The 24,087-nt window shown below is 37.7% G+C and overlaps 1 protein-coding gene across 6 annotated transcripts in view; it reads right to left on the bottom strand.

Moving 5' to 3' along the window:
* Positions 1-24,087, bottom strand: part of PHTF1 (putative homeodomain transcription factor 1) — a 72,078-nt gene that overhangs the window by 14,267 nt on the left and 33,724 nt on the right. For 3 of the 6 annotated variants that reach the window (XR_006408174.3, XR_008958743.1, XR_008958744.1), the window contains exons 9-19: positions 23,233-23,406; positions 23,038-23,127; positions 21,816-22,037; positions 18,986-19,114; positions 18,307-18,579; positions 17,414-17,545; positions 16,815-16,901; positions 13,596-13,751; positions 12,532-12,627; positions 11,985-12,110; positions 11,298-11,429 (exon numbers count right to left, since the gene is read on the bottom strand). Coding sequence is in view for 3 of the 6 variants with exons in the window: in XM_026483727.4 (XP_026339512.2) it covers positions 11,409-11,429; positions 11,985-12,110; positions 12,532-12,627; positions 13,596-13,751; positions 16,815-16,901; positions 17,414-17,545; positions 18,307-18,579; positions 18,986-19,114; positions 21,816-22,037; positions 23,038-23,127; positions 23,233-23,406 (1,506 nt within the window). In the remaining 3 variants the exon portion in view is untranslated. Of the gene's footprint in view, positions 1-10,908; positions 11,430-11,984; positions 12,111-12,531; positions 12,628-13,595; positions 13,752-16,814; positions 16,902-17,413; positions 17,546-18,306; positions 18,580-18,985; positions 19,115-21,815; positions 22,038-23,037; positions 23,128-23,232; positions 23,407-24,087 lie in introns of those variants that run through there. The other 3 variants (XM_026483727.4, XM_026483728.4, XM_057310355.1) reach the window with 1 other exon arrangement.

Raw genomic sequence — 24,087 nt, 5'->3', positions numbered from 1 at the left:
AACTGATACATGAATGCAGTAAAACCACAGGGTACAAGATCAATGTACAACAAATCTTTTGCATTTCTATACACCAAGAATGAAGTAGCAGAAGAGAAATTTTTTTGAAAATCACATTTATAATTGCACCCAAAATAATAGGATACCTAAGAATAAGCACAATCAAAGAGGTGAAAGACTTGTACTCTGTCCAAGACTTGTACACAAAGAAATGGAAGGACATTCCATGCTCATGGACTGGAAGAATATTGTTAAAATATCTATACTAGCCAAAGCAATCTACACATTTAATGCAATCCCTATCAAAATATGAACAGCATTTTTTACAGAACTAGAACAAACAATCCTAAAATGTGTATGGAACCACAAAAGACCCTGAATAGCCAAAGCAATCTTAAGAAAGAAAAGCAAAGCTGGAGGCATCACAATTCTGGACTTCAAGTTATATTACAAAGCTGTAGCGATCAAAACAGTGTGGTCCTAGCACAAAAACAGACACACAGATCAACAGAACAGAATAGAACACCCAGAAATGAACTCACAATTGTACGGTCAATTAATCTGTGACAAAGCAGGAAAGAATACCCAATAGGAAAATGTCTCTTCAACAAACAGTGTTGGGAAAACTGGACAGCGACATGCAAAAGAATGAAACTGGACTGCTTCCTCACACCATACACAAAAATAAATTCAAAATGGATTAAAGACGTCAATCTGAAACGTGATATCTGAAACCATAAAAATCCTAGAAGAACACAGGCAGTAACCTCTTTAACGTCAGCTATACCAACATCTCTCTAGATGTCTCCTGAAGCAAGGGGGGAAAAAGCAAAAATAAACTATTGGGACTACATCAAAATAAAAAGCTTCTGCATGGTGAAGGAAACAATCAACAAATCTAAAAAGCAATCTACAGATGGAAGAATATATTTGCAAATGACATAGCCAATTAAGGGTTAGTATCCAAAATATATAAAGAACTTAGAAAACTCAATACCCAAAATATAAACAACCTAATTTAAAAATGGGCAAAAGATATGAACAGACAGTTCTCCAAAGACATACAAATGGCCAACAGACACATGAAAAGATCCTCATCATCACCTATCATCAGGGAAATGCAAATCAAAACTACGAGATATCACCTCATACCTGTCAAAATGGCTAAAATCAACAACACAAGAAACAAGAGGTATTGGTGAGGATGTGGAGAAAAAGGAACCCTTGTGCTGTTGGGAATGCAAACTGGTGCAGCCACTATGGTAAACAATATGGAAGTTCCTCAAAAAGTTAAAAATAGAACTACCCTATGATCCAGCAGTTGCACTACTGGGTATTTACCCAAAGAATATCAAAACACTGGGGCACCTGGGTGGCTCAGTCACTTAAGCATCTGACTTCAACTCAGGTCATGATCTCAGGGACCTGGGATTGAGTCCTTCATTAGGCTCTGCACTCAGCAGGGAGTCTCCTTGTCCCTCTCCCTCTCCCCTGGTTTGTTCTCTCTCTCTCAAATAAATAAAATATTTCTAAAAAATCTAAACACTAATTCAAAGGGATACATGCACCCCAATGTTTATAGCAGCACTATTTACAAGAGCCAAGATTGATGAACGGATAAAAAAAGATGTGGTGTATATATACAATGGAATATTATTCAGCCATAACAAAGAATGAAATCTTGGGGCACCTGGGTGGCTCAGTCAGTTAAACATCTGCCTTCAGCTCAGGTCATGATTCCAGTGTCCCTGCTCAGTGAGGAATCTGTTTCTCCCTCTCCCTCTGCCCCTCCCCCCCCACTCATGCTCACTCTCTTTCTCACTCTCGCTCTCTCAAATAAATAAATAAAAATAAAAAATAAAGAATGAAATCTTGCCATTTGCAATGGCATGGATGGAGCTAAAGTGTATAATGCCAAGTGAAATAAGTCAGAAAAAGACAAACTTGATATGATTTCACTCATATGTGGAATTTAAGACACAAAACAAATGAGCAAAGGGGGAAAAGAGAGACAAACCAAGAAACAGACTCTTAACTATAGGGGACAAACTAATGGTTACCAGAGGGGAGAGGATGCGGGGATGGGTTAAACAGGCAATGGGGATTAAGGAGTCTCCACTTGTGATGAGTATTGAGTGACTAATGAAAAACCTTAAAAAAAAAAAAAGTAGCAAGAGAAGAGCAACCAGTTACCTACAAGGGAAACCCCACAAGGACATCGTCTGATTTTTTTTAGCAGAAACGTTGCAGGCCAAAAGGCGGTAGCATGATAATACTCAAAGTGCTGAAAGGAAAAAACCTCCAGCCAACAATATTCTACCCAGAAGGGTCACCATTCAACCAAAGGAGAGATAAAGAGTTTCCCAGACAAACAAAAGTTAAAGGAGTTTATCACCACGAACTGGCCTCACAAGAAATATTAAATGTTAAGTCGAAAAGGCCAAAACTTTAGGAAAAATTTATGAAAGATAAAACTTCCACTGCTAAAAGCAAACATACAGTAAAGGTAGTAGATCGATCACGTATAAAGCTAGTATGACGGTACAAGACAAAAGCAGTAAAATCAATTTTATCTACAATTAGTTCAGGGATACCCAAAATAAAAAGATGTAAAATGTAACACCAAATAAGGGAGTAAAGGGAGAAAGGGAGTAAAAATGTGGTACTTTTAGAATGTGTTCGAACTTAAGTGAACATCAACTTAAAATAGACTCCTATATACATAGGAAGTTATGCATAAACCTCATGGCAACCACAAACCAAAAACCTATAATAAATACACCAAAATAAAGAGAAAGAAATCTCAGCCTAACACTAAAGAAAATCAACAGATCAGAAGGGAAAAGAGCAAAAAAGAACAGAGACAAACTACAAAACAACCATAAAACAATAAGCACATACCTATCAATAACTACTTTAAATGTAAATGGACTAAATGCTCTAGTCAAAAGACATAGGGTGACCGAAGAGATGAAAAAATAAAAAAGACCCACCTATATGTTGCCTCACTCAGACCTAATGACACACAGACTGAAAGTGAAGAGATGGAAAAAGATACTCCATGCAAATGGAACCAAAAAAAGCTGGGGTAGTAATACTTATATCAGACAAAATAGACTTTAAAACAAAAACTATAACAAGAGACAAAGAAGACATTACATAATGTAAAAAGGATCAATCCTACAAGAAGATATAACAATTGTAAATATCTATGCACCCAACACAGAAGCACCTAAATATATAAAGCAAATACTAACAGATATAAAGGGAGAAACTAACAGCAGTACAATAACAGTAGGGAACACCCCACTTCTATCTAAGAGGAAAGTTTATAGCAATACAGACCTATCTTAAGAAACAAGAAAAACCTCAAACAATCTAATCTTACTCCTAAAAAAACTGAAACAGAAGAACAAATCTCAAAGTCAGTAGAAGGAGGTAAATAATAAAGATCAGAGCTGGAAAAAAATAGAGACTAAAAAAACAATAGGAAGGATCAATGAAACTAAGAGCTAATTCTTTAAAAAGATAAAACTGATAAAAACATTAGATACTCATAAAGAAAAAAGAGGACTCAAAATCAGAAATGAAAGAGAAGTTACAACTGACACCACAAATGCAAAGCATTACAAAAGACCACTACAAAAAATTATATGCCAACATACTGGACAACCTGGAATAAATAGGTAAATACCTAGAAATACACAATCTTCAAAATTGAAAAGGGAAGAAAAAAATAATTTGAACAGACCAATTACTAGTAATAAATTGAGTCAGTAATCAAAAATCTCCCAACAAACAAAAGTCTAGGACCAGCTGGCTTCATAAGTGAATTCTACCAAACATATAAAGAAGAGTTAATACATATCCTCAAACTCTTCCCAAAAAAATTAAAGAGGAAGGAATGCTTCCAAATTCATTCTACAAGGCCAGCATTAACCTGATACCAAAAAGAAAAACACTATGAAAAAAGAAAATTACAGGCCAATATCCTTGATGAACATGATGCAGAAATCCTGAATAAACTAGTAGAAAACTGAACTCAGCAACACATTAAAGGATCATTCACCATGATCAAGTGAGATTTATTCCAAGTATGCAGGGATGGCTCAATATCCACCAGTCAACATGATACATCATCACATCTACAAAAATGATTTTTAAAAAATCATATGATCATCTAGATGGTAGGAAAAGCATTTAAGAAAATTCAGCATCTGGGGCGCCTGGGTGGCTCAGTCGTTAAGCGTCTGCCTTTGGCTCAGGGCGTGATCCCGGTGTTCTGGGATCGAGCCCCACATAGGGCTCCTCTGCTGGGAGCCTGCTTCTTCCTCTCCCACTCCCCCTGCTTGTGTTCCTTCTCTCACTGGCTGTCTCTGTCAAATAAATAAATAAAATCTTAAAAAAAAAAAAAAAGAAAATTCAGCATCCATTCATGATAAAAACTCTCAACAATGTGGGGATAGAGGGAACATACCTCAACATAATAAAGGCCATATATGAAAAACCCAGAGCTAACATCATACTCAAGGGTAAAAAGCTGAAAGCTTTTCCTCTAAGATCAGGAACAAGACAAGGGTATCCACTCTCACCATTTTTATTTAACACAGTACTAAAAGCCCTAGCTGCAGCAATCAGACCAGAAAAAGAAACAAAAGGCATCCAAATTGGTAAGGAAGAAGTAAAACTGTCACTATTTGCAGATGACATGATGCTATATATAGAAACCCTAAAGACTCCACCAAAAACTATTAGAATAAATGAATTCAGTAAAGTTGTAAGATACAAAATTAATATACAGAAATCTGTTGCATTTCTATACACTGATAATAAATTAAAAGAGAAAATACAAAAACAATCTCATTTATCATTGTATCAAGAACAATAAATTACCTAGGAATAAATTTAACCAAGGATGTAAAAGATCTGTACTCTGAAAACTATAAGACATTATTAAAGAAACTGAAGATGACACAAATAAAAAGATATACCATGCTCATGTATTGGAAGAATTAATATTGTTAAAATGTCCATCCATACTACCCAAAGCAATCTACAGATTCAGTGCAATCCCTATCAAAATACCAAAAGCATTTTTCACAGAACTAGAATAAATAATCCTAATATTGGCATGGAACTCCAAAAGTTCCCAAATAGCCAAAGCAATCTTGAGAAAGAAGAGCAAAGCTGGCGGTATCACAATCCCAGAATTCAAACTATACTACGGAGCTACAGTCATGAAAACAGTATGGTACTGGCACAAATACAGACACACAGATCGGTGGAACAGAATAGAGAACCCCAAAATAAACTGCACTTATATGGTCAATTAATCTACAGCAAAGGAGGCAAGGATATACAAGGGGGAAAAGACATTCTCTTAAATAAATGGTGTTGGGAAAACTGGACAGCTACACACAAAAGAATGAAACCATTTTCCTAGACTATCTACAAAAATAAAATTGATTAAAGACCTAAATATAAGACCTGAAACAGTAAGACTTCTAAAAGAAAATATAGGCAAGTAATACTCTTGAACATTGGTCTTAGCAGTACTTTTTGGGATCCGTCTCCTCAGACAAGGGCAACAAAAGCCAAAATAAACAAGTGGGACTTAACAAAATAGAAAGCTTTCTCACAGCAAAGAAAACCACCAACAAAACAAAAAGGAGACCTACAGAATGGGGGAAGATATTTGCAAATAATATATTCGGTAAGGATTAACATCCAAAATACATTTAAAAACTCATACAACTCAATGCCAAAAAAAACTAACAATGGAATTTAAAAATGGACAGAGGATCTGAATAGATGTTCCCCACTCCCCCAAAAAAAGACATCCAGATGGCCAACAGACACATGAAAAGATGCTCGTCATGACTAATCATCAGGGAAATGCAAAATCACGGTGAGATGTCACCTGACATCTGTCAGAATGGCTAGTATCAAAAGCACAAATGACAAGTGTCGGCAAGGATGTAGATAAAAGGGGACCCTCTTGCACTGTTGGTCTATTGTTGGGAAAGTAAATTTTGTGCAGCCACTTTGGAAAATAGCATGGAGGTTCCTCAAAAAATTAAAAAGACAGGGGTGCCTTGGTGATTCAGTCATTAAGTGTCTGCCTTCAGCTCGGGTCATGAACTCAGGGTCCTGGGTCAAGCCCCACATCGGGTTCCCTGCTCAGTGGGAGCCTGCTTTTCCCTCTCCAACTCCCCCTGCTTGTGTCTCTCTCTGTCTCTCTGTCAAAAAATAAATTAAAACTTTAAAAAAAAAATTAGGGGCGCCTGGGTGGCACAGCGGTTAAGCGTCTGCCTTCGGCTCAGGGCGTGATCCCAGTGTTATGGGATCGAGCCCCGCATCAGGCTCCTCCGCTGTGAGCCTGCTTCTTCCTCTCCCACTGCCCCTGCTTGTGTTCCCTCTCTCACTGGCTGTCTCTATCTCTGTCAAATAAATAAATAAAATCTTTAAAAAAAAAATAAAAATAAAAAAAATTTAAAAAAATTTAAAAAAATTAAAAAGACAAATACCATGCAATCTAGTAGTTCTACCACTGGGTATTTATCCAAAGAAAACAAAAACACTAATTTGAAAAGATATATGCTTCCCTATGTTTATTACAGCATTATTTACAATAGCCAAGATAAACAACTTAAGTATCCATTGATAGATGAATGAATAAAGAAGATATTGTGTACACACACACAAAGAATATTAGTCATAAAAAAGAATGAAATCCTGCCATTTGTGACATGAATAGACCTAAAAGGTGTTGTGCTAGGTGAAATAAGTCAGACAGAGAAATACAAATACCATATGATTTCACTTATACGTGGAATCTAAAAGACAAAACAAAACAGAAACAGTCTCATAAATACAAAGAACAAAGTGGTGGCTGGCAGAAGAGAGGGGAATAAGAAGATGAGTGAAATAGACAAAGGACATTAAGAGGTACAAATTTCCAGTTACAAAACAAATAAGCTTTTAATTTTATTGTAAATAAAATGGGGTATAAGTACAGCATGGGGAAGGTAGACTATAATATTGTAATAACTTTGTAAGGTGACAGATGGTAACTATACTTACCATGGTGAGCATTTTATAATGTATGTAAATGTCAAATCACTGTATTATACACCTGAAACTATATAATATTTCATATAAACTTTACTTCAATTAAAAGCAAATATTTTTTAAAAAAGAAGTAAAGGACTTCTCTGCAGTAAAAGTAAACAAGACATCAGATTGTGATAAGTGCCCTGAAGGAAATGAATAGGGCCATGTAACCAATAACAAGGAAAGACAGGGAACTACCTTAGGGTCACCAGAGGAACAGACTTTACTCTCCCACCTTAAACAACTGGGGGGGAGAAAAGGGAAAAAGTATATGAAAAATGGGTTTTAAATGTTGGACAATAGACAGTAATAAGGGAATTAAATGAGTTGAGCCCCATGATTGCCCCAGATTATTGCTTAGAGGCCATTTCTCGGCTGTGGTACAGGAAAGGGGAACCCAAACTGAACCAGGCAGTCTTGCTGTGTTGAGGAGACAGAGTTAAGAATTCAGAAAGGCCGGGCCACCTGGGTGGCACAGCGGTTAAGCGTCTGCCTTCGGCTCAGGGCATGATCCCGGCGTTATGGGATGGAGCCCCACATCAGGCTCCTCTACTATGAGCCTGCTTCTTCCTCTCCCACTCCCCCTGCTTGTGTTCCCTCTCTCGCTGGCTGTCTCTATCTCTGTCGAATAAATAAATAAAATCTTAAAAAAAAAAAAAAAAAGAATTCGGAAAGGCCAAGACAGCTGGAATTTGCAAAACAGAGTACCAGAGCGAAGACAGCTGCTTAGAGAGGACAGTTCCAAAAAAATGTGCAGAGGGTTCCTTTCAAGTCTTTAGGTAAGTACTGACCAGCGCAATACTTGTTGTTGGGAAATACCAAACAAAAGGGAAAGAACTATCAAAAAGAAGCAAGCAGAGACATTCTAAGCTGGGACTAGTTTGCATTCCCACAGTCAAATTGGAAAAACCTCACATAATAAACATTGGGTTGAATACTCTAGGAGGATATTGCTTCAGTAGGGGAGAAAAGTAGCCCTCAGTACAGGACTGTTCTGGCCCACCTAACAAAGCTTCAAAGCAAGCTTTGAAATGATCAAACTGTTTCCGAGTAACTTGATTGTATTCCAAAACAGAGCTCAAGAAGATTTAAAAGAATACACACATGTACACAAAAACCCAACACCCAACAGTATAAAATTTAAAATTAAAAAATTACCAGGAATGCAAAGTAGCAGGAAAATATTACCCAAAACCAGAAAAATCAATCATTAAAAACAAACCAAAATATGACACAGATGATACTCTTTTAATGTCCTTATTTACTATTTCTATTATAAATATATTTATTATGTTAAACAAGGTAGAGAAAAGAAATAGCGTATTAAGGAGAGACATGAAAGATTTTTTAAAAATTGAACTTCCACAGACAAAAATACATTAGGTAAGATTAACAGCAAATTAGTGCAGAAGAATAAGTTGGTGAACTTGAAGACATGGCAACAGAAACTATCTGAAATTAAAGACAGAGAAAGAAGACGGGAAATGTACAAACCATTAGTAAGCTGTGTGACAACTTCGAGCAGACTAACATACATGTAAATTGGAGCCCCAGAAGGAGGTAGGAGAGAGTGGGGTAGAGAAAACGTATTTTAGGAAATAACAGACAAAATTAAACTATATAAATCCGCAAGTCCAATAAGTGCAACAAATCCCAAGCACAAAAATCATGAACTACACCAACGCACATTATAATTAAACTGCACAAATTTGATAAAAACCTTAAATTAAAAGCAGCAGAGGTTTAAAAAGATAAGAATGACAGCAGACTTCTTGTCAGAAACAACACAATCCAGGAGGCAGTGGAGCAACAACACTTTTAAAACTAGAGTTTTATACCCAGCAAAAATATCTTTCAAATACAGATTCAGAAATCTTTCTTAACAAGGTGGGCCTGTACACATTGCTAAAAGGATTTTGGATTTTTATCTTCAAAGTAATTGTAAACCACTAATAGATTCTATGTGACAAGACTCGCATTTTAGGAAAGATAGTAAAACTAACTTTCTGAGAAGAATAGATTGGGCTTGGGGGACAAGGGGCCATACATATGTAAGAGCAAAGGGAGCATAAACTTGTTCACAAAAACAAAGAATGTTGACATCAACTGGGGTCGTAGAAATGGGTATGGAGGACAGAGGACTGATTAGAAAAATATCTAGAAGACAATTATTCAAAGACTTGGTGCCTGGATGTGAAGTTTGTGGAAGAGGAAGGAATCAAGAATGATTCCTGTTTCCAACATGAGCAGCTAAACTTATATATAATTTTATCCACCTGAAAAGTAATTTAAACCAATTATACACTATCAAAACTGTAACTGAAACAACCCGTAAGAGTAAACTATTCTAAATACTGCATTTAAACTAAACAATGCACTGTGTAAAAGTTGTAAATAAAAACCAAACAGGTTTTTTTGCAGGAGAAAAAGTTACAGGTATGAGCTTTCTTCATCTGAAATTTGCACCGAGCTCAATCTTGCACTGACACAGTTGCTATTGTTCCCCATGGAAAATAGTAAAAGCATGATTCCTAGGAGTCATCTGATGAGATACTAAAGTGGCTTTACAAAACAGGTGCTTCAACAGGCAAATCACTATAATGGGGCTGTACCTTTGAAAGAAATTATCTCTCACACAGCATTTAAAACGGCTGCAAGTTTTTGGTAATCCTCCTAGTTCAGCAACCTTGCTTCCTATGTTTCTATCTTCACAGTTAGGAGTCTATTGGTGAAAGATTTTTTTTAAAGGTCTTAAATAGGAACAACAAGTGATTTACAAAGTGCTACACACTATATGTTGTGTTAAGTACCTTACATGATCATTTCATTCAACCTTAAAAACTCTATTAGGTAGTAGTTATTCCCATTTAACAGATAAATTGAGATGCACAAAGGTTAAGTAATTTGCCTTAGATTATGAAGCTAGTAAGTCACAGAGCCAAGGATATGAACCTGATAGGTCTGATCTCAATCCCTGGACTCTCGAGAAATTCATCTTTAAACTTCAAAAATCTTCCTGCACATTAGGGTATGTATAATTGATACACTGATTTTGTGTGGGTACATACTTTACATGTAATCCCTAAGTTTCTAACTTATTTCCTTCTAAAAATTCACAAAATCAAGGGGAATAAAAGTACGCTTCTCATGTGATAAGCACTAAAGTATAGAATTGTTGAAACATTATATTGTATGCCTGAAAATAATGTAACACTGTAGGTTAATTCTATTTCAATAAAACAATAAGACAAAATAAAAATTCACAAAATCTTATCATTAAAATGTCAGACTTTCAACTTGCCTCACGAGAGTCTTCAAAGCGGACAGCTTCAAGGCAAGAATTGTATGTAGGCTATGAGAGTTTTCATGAACATATGGATATGCATGTGTGTAACAGGGAATGCTGATGAGGGAATCCAAATCATCAAAGGCATAACTTGGCTGAGTATAGACACTAAGGATCTGAATTTGAACCGAGGGTCGGGTACCTTGAGCCATACAACAGACAAACTACCCATGCTTCACTTAGCACTGTGATAGGCAACAGCTCAGATGATTTATGTGGAAACCGTGTTGTATGATGGGCATAAACGCATATGCATACACTTACACTTCACATGCTGAATTACATGGCACATTACATGCATGTCTCTTTCCCCAACAACTAATCCAGTTATTGGGATTAACTTCAAAACTGTAAACTAATTACAATTTTCTCCATAGTTAACAGAAACTCACAGTTTAAAAGGTTATTTTTTTTTCTGCAACAACAATAAAAAAGCCTAGAAACTGAAATTCTCCAATAAAATTCTTTTATTTGGGTTCAACCTAAAATAGTTTAAATTTGATTTCTCTTTGCTAGAGAAAAGAAATCTCCAATTGTATAGACTTAATAGAAAAGTACTGAATTTGCCATTTCCAATAGAGGATATCTTCTTCATGCGTTGGGCCTCCACCATAGTAACCCAAAAGACTACTTGCAGTCAATATAACTGTCACAGCACTGAAATGCCCAAAATCAATTTCCTAACTTAGAAAGTTGTCCTTATTACCATAATGCACAATCTGACTATTCATATTATTTGAAAACCGTGAAAATACAATTTTTGGCATACACGCCCAGCTGGAAAAGGATTTGTTCCTCTGAAAACACCATTCATAAGATTAGGCAGAGCTGAGGGCACCTCTGTGTGTGAACAAGCAGGTCGGTGTCTCATGGTTTCTGCAAGTCCTCTCCTTTCTTAATGGGTAAGTACTGATGCCAGCAAGGGGACAGTCCAGGCACATGGCTCAGCTTAGGACTTAATTTTCCATAGCTAAGAAAAGAAAATCACCAAAATAAGTTAGTTTTAAGACCAACAGTTGGGGCTTACAGGTGCACTTACATGACTATGAACCGAGAACCCTTACATAAGAGCAATAGCAACCACAGAACACCACAGCGAAGAAACATGAACAATTTCCAGGGTCAAAATGACATATTGCAGTTCACGGGGCTTGGGTTTTCATTCACTCTGCCTCTATGTATTTCCCTAGATGAGAAGACGACCATTCCCCAGCCCATGCTATTAGATTGACATGAGAGCCAAACTTTTTTGTTCCATTCAAGAACACAGTCTATTATGCTTGTGTCAAACGAGAAAACCTAAGCTAAGAAGCCTGGGTACCACCATTAACACGTCTATTTCACCTGTTTTGACTCAAGAGTTCTTTCCAGGCCAGTCTCCAGGCTCCCAATCTCTCTCTCTCTCTCTCTCTCTCTCTCACACACACACACACACACACACACACACAGGGTGAAGAGCAAGGATTATTACAGGTGGTAATTTTTAAGACTAAGGCAGATGCTACAGGGTACTGGTCCCACTTACTCTTATATTAAATCCTAGAAGATCACTTATAACACCTGAGACAGCAGAAAGGATAACGACTCGTGTTATATTGTAGATTAAGGGATTCATTGTCAGTCCATAGAGTCTAAATGGTGTGTCCAGCTCCTACAAAAACATGAAAGGACGGAGATGAGATCCATGGCCTCTCGATGGCCGCAAGTATTTTCTGGGCTGTTTTTTAGGTCTTGGGGGAGGATAACTGCATCAGGTCATTTTTCCTTCATGCCTAGTAGCTGCTTTCAAAACACCTGTAACAGACACCTACCTACTTTTCCACTAGCTCTGTGTTTAAATGTGGGTTTGCATTCTATGTCATTTTTAATTTGAAAAATGTGACAGACGTCAGCAATCACCAGAACCTGGGTAACGAGATGGGAAATTTTTTTTTATATAGTCATTAACCCCAACTATCAAGCTGGCATTTTGAATGTACACAGCCTGGCATCTATCTGTTACTAGGGTCGCCTCCGGTAAGTAAAGCATTGATTTAAGTGCTAGTAAAAGTGTATCACAGGATATTACTTACTTTCAATAACTTGGTGGACAGCTTTAATACATTATTTACTAGAGTAAGCTGCTCTTTCTTATTCGGCTTTTTCTCCATCTTAAGATATAAATTAATCTAAGGGAAAAAGGAGAGATTAAGGCAAATGTCACAGAAAAAGGTCTATATACACTGCATCAAGTCTGGCAGATTCGAGGGTAATATTTTCAAATAAAATAAATTTTGAAATTCCTGAAGCTATTTCTACAGAACACATATGTCACATACCCTGCCCCCCAGCCCAGTCAGTCATATTTGGCAAAGAAGAGTCATTTAGTGGATTAAAAAAAAAGTATTTTAAATATCAAAACAATGAAAAGTGTAATACTAATTATAACATAACAATTAACATGTGAACTCCTTCATATGTTATATGTCCCCCATATAATCTAACATCCTCAGGAAACGCTAATGAGATGTAAGAAGATAGCTGCTGCTTTTCACGTGCTATTTCCTTATTTTTTCTCTGCTAGGAAATATTCTCCACTATAATTCTAAGGCAAAAAAAGAAAATCTAATAATACCAAATGTTTTTATTTAAAACTTTTGGATAAACGTGAAATCAAAAACAAATAAACAAAACCCCTTTATACTACTCTATGTTTATAAGAAACATTTCCTAGTCTTAAAATCCAGTCACATACTAAAGAGCAAGCATTTTCCAAACACTGAATGTATTCTACGGCTGATACAGAAGAAATTCAAGCAGCTTATTAAACATGCTTCAATGACAAGTACTACAAAGATCTAATACTTGATGTGGAATATGAGATTAAAACCATGTTCCATTACTACCAATAAAGATACCTTTATAATATACAAAATAATTTTAATCCATAAGATCTTAATTCTTACAATCCTGGGAACAGGTGGGGAAGATTATTACCCTCATTTTATAAGGAGGAAACACTTACATAGTAGCAGAGTGACTTCTAAGTTCATATAGCTAGAAAGTGCTAAATCTAGACTCAACCCTTAATCTTCTGCACAAATCTTATGATGCCGTCTCTAAACACAGAACCAAATTGACAAGGACCAATCAATACCTGTTCAGTAAGTAATATTGAAACATTGCTGTATTTCTTATTGGTTTCAGACCCCAATGAAGCCAGACGCAGTAAGAAAAGTAGTAAAGCTGTTTCCCAGATCAAAAATTCCCAATTATAAGCATCATTCAGGAAAGTTTTATGCCCCTGAAGAACCTATACAAAGGACCAAAAATAGTTAAGTTTTTCAACTGTCTCAAAATCTATAGTTACTCCTTTAGCAATTTAAAAGGATTTATAAGTTACCAATACTTTATATGCAAAGCAGAAGAGGTTTAATACTCATATAAAGCATTATCTATTTAACTAATCACTATCTATTTCTCTAAGTTCCCGGATTTTTTCCTTTGCATGAAAGACAGCAAAAGTCTGGAAGTAACAAAGGAGGAAAACATACAACAAGTAAAATAAGACAAACACATTTCCGGCCTTTTAACCACTAGTGTGCCCACTCATGATTACATGGTAACCACTTTTCAAAGTATTAAATTTGCATTTATATGACTAGTAGAGCTTCCTAAAATATGTGGCTCATCCTACTGGTATGACTACAAAGTCCTAAGGATCAGTTCTCTACTCCATTCGAGGATCCGAATAACAGCAGCAGCAGCAGCTACAAGTTATCAAGTGCCTATTATGTGTCCAGTTTTCTGATAAAAGTCTTTGGTTTTTTCAAAATTTACTCAAGCAAGCCCAAGGTAAAATGGAATTGATTGAAAAATATACAGAGCACCCTCACTGAAACCAAATGCTGGCCTTTGGAAAACCAGGAAGTCACAGAGCAGCCTCCTTCTCCATCTCTCTTCCTCGAGGGCCATTTGGGCTCCTGTCACCACTCCTCTTAGCTAATTCTGTTGCCTTACAAGACCCTTGTTTACTGCTCCCCCCAACTTTGATTTGTTCCAGCTTTGGTTTATCATAACACCCTATTGGCTGCACTGACCCCTACAGACCTTTCTTTTCCAAAGTCCACAACTGATATCTCAGCTTTTCAGTTCTCATTTCCGAAAGAGAGATACATTTAGCTTAGCCTGAGTTAATTCCCCCCTCCAATCAGTTATAACTAGGGCATGAAACTAACAACTAGTAACAACCTAGGCCCACCTCTTCGGCAGGGCAGTTTGTTGTGTAGCAATAGATAACACACAAACCACAGCCAAATGGCTATAAAACCAAACACAAAGAAAAACTCTTAAAATCAGCCAGAGAAAAAGGACATTCCTTTTGAAAGAGGAGCAATAAGACTAATAGCTGATCTCTCAAGAGAAAACATGGAAATCAGAAGACAACAGAATCCTTGCCTGAAAGTGGCAAACCCAGAAATGTATACTCAGCAAAACCATCCTTTAAACATGAAAGTGATGAAAGACATTTTTAAACAAACGAAAACAGAATACATCACCAAGCAGATTATTCAAACGGGGGAAAATAATTCTAGAGAAAAACAGAAATGCAAGAACTAATGAAAAGCAATGAAGAGGGTAAATATGTAGGTAAATATAAATGAATAATTGACTATAAAAAATAATAATTACATCTTGTAGGTTTAAAATATATGTAAAATTTAAATGAGGAACACTAATAATGGGTGAATGGGTAAATGAGATAAAGTGTAAAAGGTCCGAGCATTATCAAGGAAGCAGAAATTAATAATTTATTAGACTATAATAAGCTAAGGATGTACATTGTAATCTTTGAGGTCGGTGTAGTAAAAGAACATATAACAAGTTAACAGAGAGGATTAAATGGAATACTATAAAATATTAGATTAATAAAAGATCGCAAGAAAGTAGAGAAAAAGGAAAATTAACAGGGAGACCAAATAGGAACTAAATAGTATTTGTATTTATGGCAATTACATTAAATGTAAATGAACCAGACAATCCAAAACACTAAGACTTGAAGCTGGATTAAGAAACAAGCAACCAAAAAAAAAGGATATGTTGATTACAGGAAACATGACTCAAATATGAAGACAAAATAAATGAAAGGGTGGACAAAGACATAACATGCAAAAACTAATCAAAAGATAGCTGGTGTAGACTTTAAGTTAAGAAGCATTAGATTCGGAGACATTTCATAAGATCATGAAAGACAAAGACAGCCTGACACTTTTCCAGGTTAAAGAAGACTAAAGAGACAGAACAACTAAATGCAACACGTGGTCCTGGGTTGAGAAAAGAATAACTATGAAGGTCATAAAAGTCAGCTTCGAGATATATGAAATGAAAACTGACAGAGATTAAAGGAAAAAAAGAGAAATTCACCATCACAGTGGACACACTTCTGCCAATGGCTGACAGAATAAACAGACCAAAAACATGAGTAAAGAAGCAGAGGATGCAAGCAATACAATGAATAAACTTGGACTAATTTATGTAGAAAGAATGTTGCTCACCCAAACAACAGAATACAAGTTCTTTCAAAGCGCTGATGGGGATTTAATGAAACTGACCATATGCCAGATAACAAAGCAAGCCTCCACAAATTTCTAAGGAGTGAAAACATTCAGAATGTGTTCTCTGACCACAGCAGAATTAAGTTAAAACTCAATAAATGGAACAATACAAGATAAGCCTGTAACTTCTTGCAATGAAGAAAGCACAGAGGTCCACCCCCACACCCCACAAAAAGATACAGGGACCTGTTGAAAGGATACAGGAGGGGGCTTCAAGGGTCTCCCACTGGCCAAACCTGGGACAATTTAGGCCTCAAAAGAAATAGAGTAATAGATTACAATCTATTGGATAAAAATCAGAATATATGAGTCTATAATAAAAGAAAGAAAGGAAGGAAGGAAGGGAGGGAGGAAGGGAGGGGAAACAAAGGAAAGGTCAACCATAGAGTGACAACTAACAAATGTGTGGAAGAAAAGATGGAGTTAGATAAATGAATATTTTGTAACCCTCATGGCACGACAGCTTTATCATCAGTCAAAAATTGCCAGCTAAAATTAGAGTGATCTTAGAGTCTTAAAGCACTCAGAATTACTTCATTCTCATTTCAAAAGTAAGGAAAATTAACAAGTATTCAAAATAGTAAAAGAAATTTAGATACATTTTAAAAAATAGATATTTCAACATAACCATGCTGGTGCCTTGCTCTTGAGAAATAAATTTTTGTCTCATGCGCACACACACACACGCGCACACATCTAAAACAGATACTGAACCATATTAGAATTTCCATTTTTCATTAAGACAGATACGAAACGCTTACCTGGGCACAACAAATGAAAGCAATTGAAAGTGTCAGTAAGAAGACTGAAGATACAACTACATCAACTGAACGCTGTGGACCCCGTCTCTGTGGAGTGAGACACATAAGTTAACGTTTAAGATTATAGTTAGAGACAGCAAAGGCCCTCGCATCATTCACATTCTGAATTTTACTACATTAATGTGAAAATAAACATTTATAAGAAGTTCCTGGCGTAGGATTTTAACACATTTTGGACATGTTTAACTTTAAGCACCAAAATTCATGCTGTTCCAAATTAAGGGTGTGAGTGATTCACTGATGTATTTTCAGCTGGAATATTTTCCAAAAAGTCAGAAAAAGACTTTCAGTTTATGATTCTGCCCTAGGAATTTAAATTGTCTTCTCCCTTTCTAAGCTCTTCTTTACTGCCCTCTAACAGCTCAGCAGATACGTCACTTCCAACTTGGGGTCCAGCATGCCTGTCGGCCACTGACATGATCTGTCCAGTGCACAGAACTAACCATACCGCTCCCTGAGTATCGGCCACCAGCAATTTCAGTGGGCAGGTTTCCCACATATTCTCGCATACATTCTGTGGCTAGTCCAATGAAACTCACCTTTAGAAAGGAACGCAGTGATAACCATATCTTAATGTTCTCCACTTTTTTAAGTCTGAAATGAGGTATTTCATATTTCCTAGCTTTCCGGGCAGAGGTAATATGGCTGAAGAGTTTTGCAAATAAAAATCTCTAGAGGAGGTTTAAAAAAAAAAAATCACAAAGTAAAAGGTACATGTGTGTCTCTGTGTATTTATTTATATAATTTAAGCAATATTCCCGGTATATAAACAATAATAAAGGGATGAAATGCTAATCAGTGATCACTTAGACCAAGTCAATAGCTCATGAACCCTGTTGCTTCCAAAGCACATTCCATCGTCATTTATGTCTTCATAATATGATACACTCTTGACATTTTCAAGGAATAGTCTTTGGAGACCTTTGTGAATCCCCAACTTCACAAACACAAATGTTTATACAGAATTCTGGTTTAGTCCCAGATTACGTTTCCATTCAAAATCACGTTTTTTGCACATATCACCATGACATCAAGTCCTCAATTCCTAATTCTTATCGAAATTCAATAACTCTATTTCTCACTGGACCAGTTGCCATGGAAACATTTTGACTTGGGGAACAGCTACAGATGTTACGGGCCAACAAGCCTAAAGGCGCGCTGAGGTACAGGTGCTGTCGAGTCCGCTAGGCTCTAGGCCTCTGCCTAAATCCCTTACTCCTACCCGTGAGCTCAGCAAGATGCCGGATTACAACATGTCATCTGTGAATAATCAATATCACGAGTGTTAGACCCACAAATACCAAAAGCCCACTCGTCAATCCTTCATTGCCCACGTGAGCTTTTGGAGAGAGAACAAATCAAGAGAACGAAATCAACTCAAGGAAATATCATACGCAAAAGCAGAGGCAAGGAATTTTACTTCTCTACTGACCTGCTTATATGTTCTCTCTGCCACACACATCATGAAAAAAAAAATCCAAGTAAGACACAATCGTTCAAAAAAATTAATCATAGACAGAATAATAATAGGTGTAACAGGTGGTGCCCCACAAAAGAGAGTAATGATCTCCTCAGCTGAAATGGACTTTAGCTGGTCGAGGCTCTTCTCACGGAAAAGTCGATGTAAAAAAGGAAAAAATGCTAATCCAATGGTGACGACATTTCCCAGCATCTGATAACCTACTCCTTGCTGATATGCATTGACCTGGGAATTAATTTAAAATGTCCATCATTATTACACAGTTAAATGGAGTTACAAAGCAGTATTCATCAAGTACCATTTAGATTATTAAAAACTAAATCTGTTTTACGGCTAAAAGAAGTGCAAATAAAAACGATGTGCAGATTTAGGACTCTTCCATTTCATTAAAATTCAGGCTTACATAAGATAAGGAATATTTGCAGAGTATACCTGAATAATTGATCATGTTCGCAGAGAACTTTGTCACAAATACAAAAATATACTACCAAGTCAAGATTCTAACTACAAAATTTAAAATATATATATTTTGTTTCAAAAGCAGTTAGACTTTTGATCACTGAATAGATCTTATGAAATACCTGATCATTAAACAGTTTTCTGAGAAGTTTGAAAACTCATGAAACCTCACCCGGCTCATGATGATGCCACTTATTTCCAACACAGACATATCCATCTTTTTGCACTCATTCCCTTCCCAGATTATTGCACTAACTCGATCAGAGGCAGGACTTGAGTTCTGAAGCCAGAATAAGTGGTTCTAAAAAGAAAAATATAAAACTATTTTCATCCACCCTTCTTTCTTTCCTCCGTTGGATTTTTTCCCCAATGTTCAGTTCTCAGGCCACATTCGCCAGTGTTGGACCTCATCATTCTATTCTCTCCTTCCCAGAGCTCATCGTGCCAATGGCCGCCTCTATGATGCTCATCTCTGGTCCCTTTCTCTTCAATAAGCCAATTTCTTACCTGGAGAGAGGCTAAACAGCTTCTGTGATGACGGGAAGTAGGATTCCGTGATCTCCAAGGTGGCCTCCCTGTCTAAGTGTCTGGAAGTGAGGCTAAGCTTGGTGTATTCGTGGTATGTTAAGGAGAAAAGTATTTCTAGAACAACGTGACTGCACCGGAGGTAGAAGGAAGTTAGGTAGGAGAGCCGCTAATAGGCCTTACATGTTACATGAATGACTGAGGAGTTCAGCTTTTCTCTGATCTAATCAGGATGCAGAAAAGCACAGAAAAGAAAGCTAAAGAGGAGAAAGCTCAAGATTTTTTAAAAAGTGCTACTTTCTTCTGCCATATAAGTTCTTATTCTTCAAGTACCAACTCAAGTCCCATTTTACCAACACAGTCAGCTCACTGCCACAAGCCTATATATTCTGCCCTTCTCTGAAATCAAAGACCCTTAGAGTCTATATCAGACAAATTAGCATGTAATTATATGCTACTTTTCTAATGTCCTCTACTTACTTCCCCTATAATCATCTTGTCCTCAAACTAAAATATAAATTTCTAAAAAAAGGACCACATGGTGTATTTCTTCTCTTTCGACTACAATGCTTAGCATAATGCTGATGAGCATTTATTGATTTATTCATTGATGAAGCCAAAAAATGTATGAAGCACCGCCTATGTAACATGCACCACAGATACAATGGAGAACAAGACAGACGCTGTCCTTGACATGAAGGACCTTACAGACTGATGGAGACATGATTAAGTAAAGTTACCAGACGGCATGGTAAGGGAAGGAAAGAGGGCTTCAGGAGCAAATGAAAAAGGCTTCCTAAGGAAGTATCATTCAAGCCAAGACCCGAAAAAGAAAAAGGAGTGAGCCAAAGGAACGAGTGTCAGAGAAAAGTGTGTTCCAGGCAAATAAGCCAGAGGCACATGGGGAACGGTACAGCTCTGAAAGAAGTTCAGAGTGGGGGCGGGGGGATGGTCAGGGAGCAAATGAAGAAACAGAAGCAAATAATCCCAATGGGGGAAAATAGTAGTTAAAGGATTTTAAGAGGGATGGCATCATTCTGGCCGTCTTGTGGAAGAGCAGATGAAGGGAGCGAGCCCACAGAAGCTTCTGTAAGGATCCAGAGAGCCCCGAGCAGGGGAGACACAAGTAGACAGATATTATTCAGTGGAGTCAAGAGGATGTGAGGACCAATTAAGACGGTGGGGTCTGCAAGGTTTCTGCCTTAGGTGGTCAGTGGTGGCATTCAAAAATATGGGGAATAAAAGAACAGGGTAGGCAGGGGAATTGGGAGATATGAATTCCTTTTGATATGGTGAGTTTCATATAACCTAATTATTCTTATATATGCCTTAAAATTATACTGAAAATCTCAAAAGCGCAAAGGAGGTCAAGATCAGGATGCCATGCATAACGACTGAGGGCTAATGTAATTTAGATGAATCTTCAGACTGAATGTAAAGAATATTTAGATTCAAGCTTTGATAGCAAAATTGGAAGGAAAAAAGCTTAAGGCTTTAACGAGAAAGTGTATGTTGCTTCTGGTTAGTCTTTAAGAATTGTATACATCTAATGAAGCAAGATTTTTTTCGTGAAAATGTGTAACCTAAATCAATGGTATCCTAGAGTCAAGAAAATTCACTAATTCAACAAATGAATATCCACCGGCAGATATTTATAAATCACCGTGGAAATATTTAGCCTAAAGAACAATAATCAAAACAGAAGAAATCACGATCATTGCCACGAAAGATCTGAAATGTTGATTTGAGAACCACTTCTAACCATTCAATCTACCCAGCAGTAGAAAAAGCTCTCTCATGAAGTAACAATCACTCCAGCTCTAGAAGAATTTAAGCAGAGGCCACTGATCATCTGATGGGGATACAAATAATAATGCTAACATTTACTGGGTACTCATCTTGGCCAGACATTGTGCTAACCACTTTATATTATCTCATTAGATCTATCACAACAGTCCCAAGAAGAAGTAACTATTGTTACCTCATGAGAATTCCTACGTCAGTTGGAAGGTTCAAATACCTTCTAAGGAATCTCTAATTCCAGGCTATCTGATTTTATGATATTAATATTAAACCTCAAATTAAAAGCATCACTTGGTTTATACATTATTAGAGAAGCAAGCAATGCCATTTCTTAGTAATTCATGTATAACACTGTGATGTCTACGAAAATATGAGGTTGATGGACCAAACAACCCTGCTCACATAAAATGAACATTAAGGATCATTCTAAGGAAAATAATGAGAAAAAGCATTATGAAGAAAAATTTAGGGCAGGGCAACTCCAGAGTACTCTCCACTGAGTTCTAATCCCAACATCTTCACTTACAGACTATGCTCAATTTCCTCATCTCTAAATTAGAGATAATAACAGTATCTACCATATATGATTATGGCAAAGTCAAATGAGATAATATGGTACCTGGCATGTAAATATACAGTGAGTATTAGCTACTGTTACCATCACCTTTACACACCTGCTGAAAAACATCTTCTTTGGGGTCACGTTTGGTCCCTGAGTGAAGGGTATTCACATGGGCCCCCTCACTGTCACTGGTGACAGATGACCGGCACTCTGGGCCATGCAGCAGGTCGTCCCATAGCATATCCTCAGTCTCCGAGTCATGGCGGGTGCTTTCTGAGTCTCTTCTCGACATGTTGAGGCTTCGAGAGCCACCGCTCATGCCAGACCTAGAGCCCTTTCAAGGAAAACAGAAAACCAAAACTATACATTTTTTTCCATTCATTTTTAAAAGCAATCAGACACCTGAAATGAAAGTAAAATAAGTTATCTGTGGTGATGGCTGGCAAGCTTTCTTACGTTGAGCCCCACAAGGCTTCACATAACAATAATAACATGTTAATATGTCAATGTTGAACTCCGATGACTCTCTAACAAGCAGGATTTTAAAAGGACTCCCTCTAAGAAGTTATTGCCAAATCATGAGCTTTTTCCACTCAAGTTCCCTGGGATGAGTGACTTCTGCAAGCATATCCCGAGGACCTACGCTGGATATAGGTGTGGCCGAGCCAAGGTGTCCCCTACTCTAAATACCGTGAGCGTGCCTGCAGATCTAGTCCCGGCCCGGGGGCCCAGCCTAACATGAAAAGGATAGTCGGACTGAGAAAAGGATGCACAATGCAGCTCTCCTACAGTACAAACATAAACACGCAAGTTTTTCCAGAAACCCCAACTGCCTTGTCAATCAAAACAAAAACCACACTATCGCCATCTACCCCGCTCACCTCTGAATGATAACCTTCCAAACGGACAATATGCCCGTGAGCTGCATCATGGAATCTGCTGCTCCCACCTCTCAGGGATCCTTTCTCAAAAATACGTCTTCATCAGCATCAGTGCCACTTACAAAGGAATGAAGCTGAAGAATGAGCTCCATATTGCAAGTAAGTATCAGGGAACCTTCTCGTCCTCTGGGGACTGAGGAAGCTCTTGCTGAGCATTAGCTCATCTATGACACTTGTAAGATTACAGTCAAAGTGAGAAGAGCTCCTTCGTTTTCTGGGGGTCAGTAGCCACATGAAAGCCACCAGAGAGGTAGACAGACCACTGGTGGCAGGGGAGGTCAGGCAAATGCAAACACTACTCTCAGACAACCGATAAAAAAACGTAATGGATACAGTTATTACACTCGCTCGGGACTGGGCCTTGAACGGTGACCCGTCAGAAGGATACGTTACCTGACTGAAGGCTGCCGATTCAAATTCTGATTCAGCCAGACTGTCCGAATCCCGTGCAATGTGACACCACTTGGGAGTGGACTTCTTTACCTGCCACAAATCAAGCCAACAAACGAAAGGAACACATGTCCAATATCTTGTTACCATTCAATGACTTTGGAGTTAATGCCGGTACTTTGACAAACTAAACACTACCTGAGTGTTTAGGTGCCTGGTAAGGATCGATTTTCTGTTCTTGACTTCACAGCCGTTGTCACTTGAGGCCCCTTCCACACTCCTACGCAACATCATCATCTGCGTCCGGGCTTCGCCGTCCTCCTCACTTGACAGATCATCTGACATCCCATTACCCAGACGCCCGAAAGCCTCCTAACAAAGAGAAAAGCCACTTCCTCACAGGGGACAGCCCAAAATACTCTAGGAAGCGGCACATGTGAAAACAAAAAAGCACGTAAACACTAAGAAATGATGACAGTAAACCAAAACTGAACAAGCCTCTGTATTACTTGGGTCGCAATGAAGAGCAACAGTGAACTCTCTTGGAACTGAACCGGCTCACTGATGTATTAGGTAGAGGTTAGAAGCACAGGCTTGCGTCTGGGTCACGGCCCTTCTACTTACTAGCGATGTGACCAGAGGCAAGTAACTAACCTGAGGCTCCAGTTCCTCATCTGAACAGTGAGGATGATAAAGCACCTACCTCACGGAGCTGCGGTGACAATTAGATGCCGTACTCCGTGTAAAGCACTTAGGAGAGTGCCTGGCGGCGGTAATGGCTCAAGACTATTAGCTATTTTTGTAATTACTAAATGCCACAGTCTAACAAATGAGAAAATATTTCAAGACTATACAATGGAAGTGTAGTTTTAGAGACAGAACATCCCTGCTACGCCTAGAAAATAGTTTCCCCAAGCCCCCATCATCTGCTCACTGCATCTCTGGAATACGACACAGCGGCCTTGACACTGATCTGCTGATGAAACCTACCAGCCTCCTGCTAAGGCTGGATCAGTAGCCGATGAAATAACAAGTTCTAGTCCTAGAAATTAA

This window comes from Ursus arctos, unplaced genomic scaffold (assembly GCF_023065955.2).
Source record: "Ursus arctos isolate Adak ecotype North America unplaced genomic scaffold, UrsArc2.0 scaffold_12, whole genome shotgun sequence".
In the NCBI taxonomy this organism is placed as follows: Eukaryota; Metazoa; Chordata; class Mammalia; order Carnivora; family Ursidae; genus Ursus; species Ursus arctos.
The sequence above is the reverse complement of the archived record's forward strand: the minus strand, read 5'-3'. Positions and strand labels throughout refer to the sequence as shown.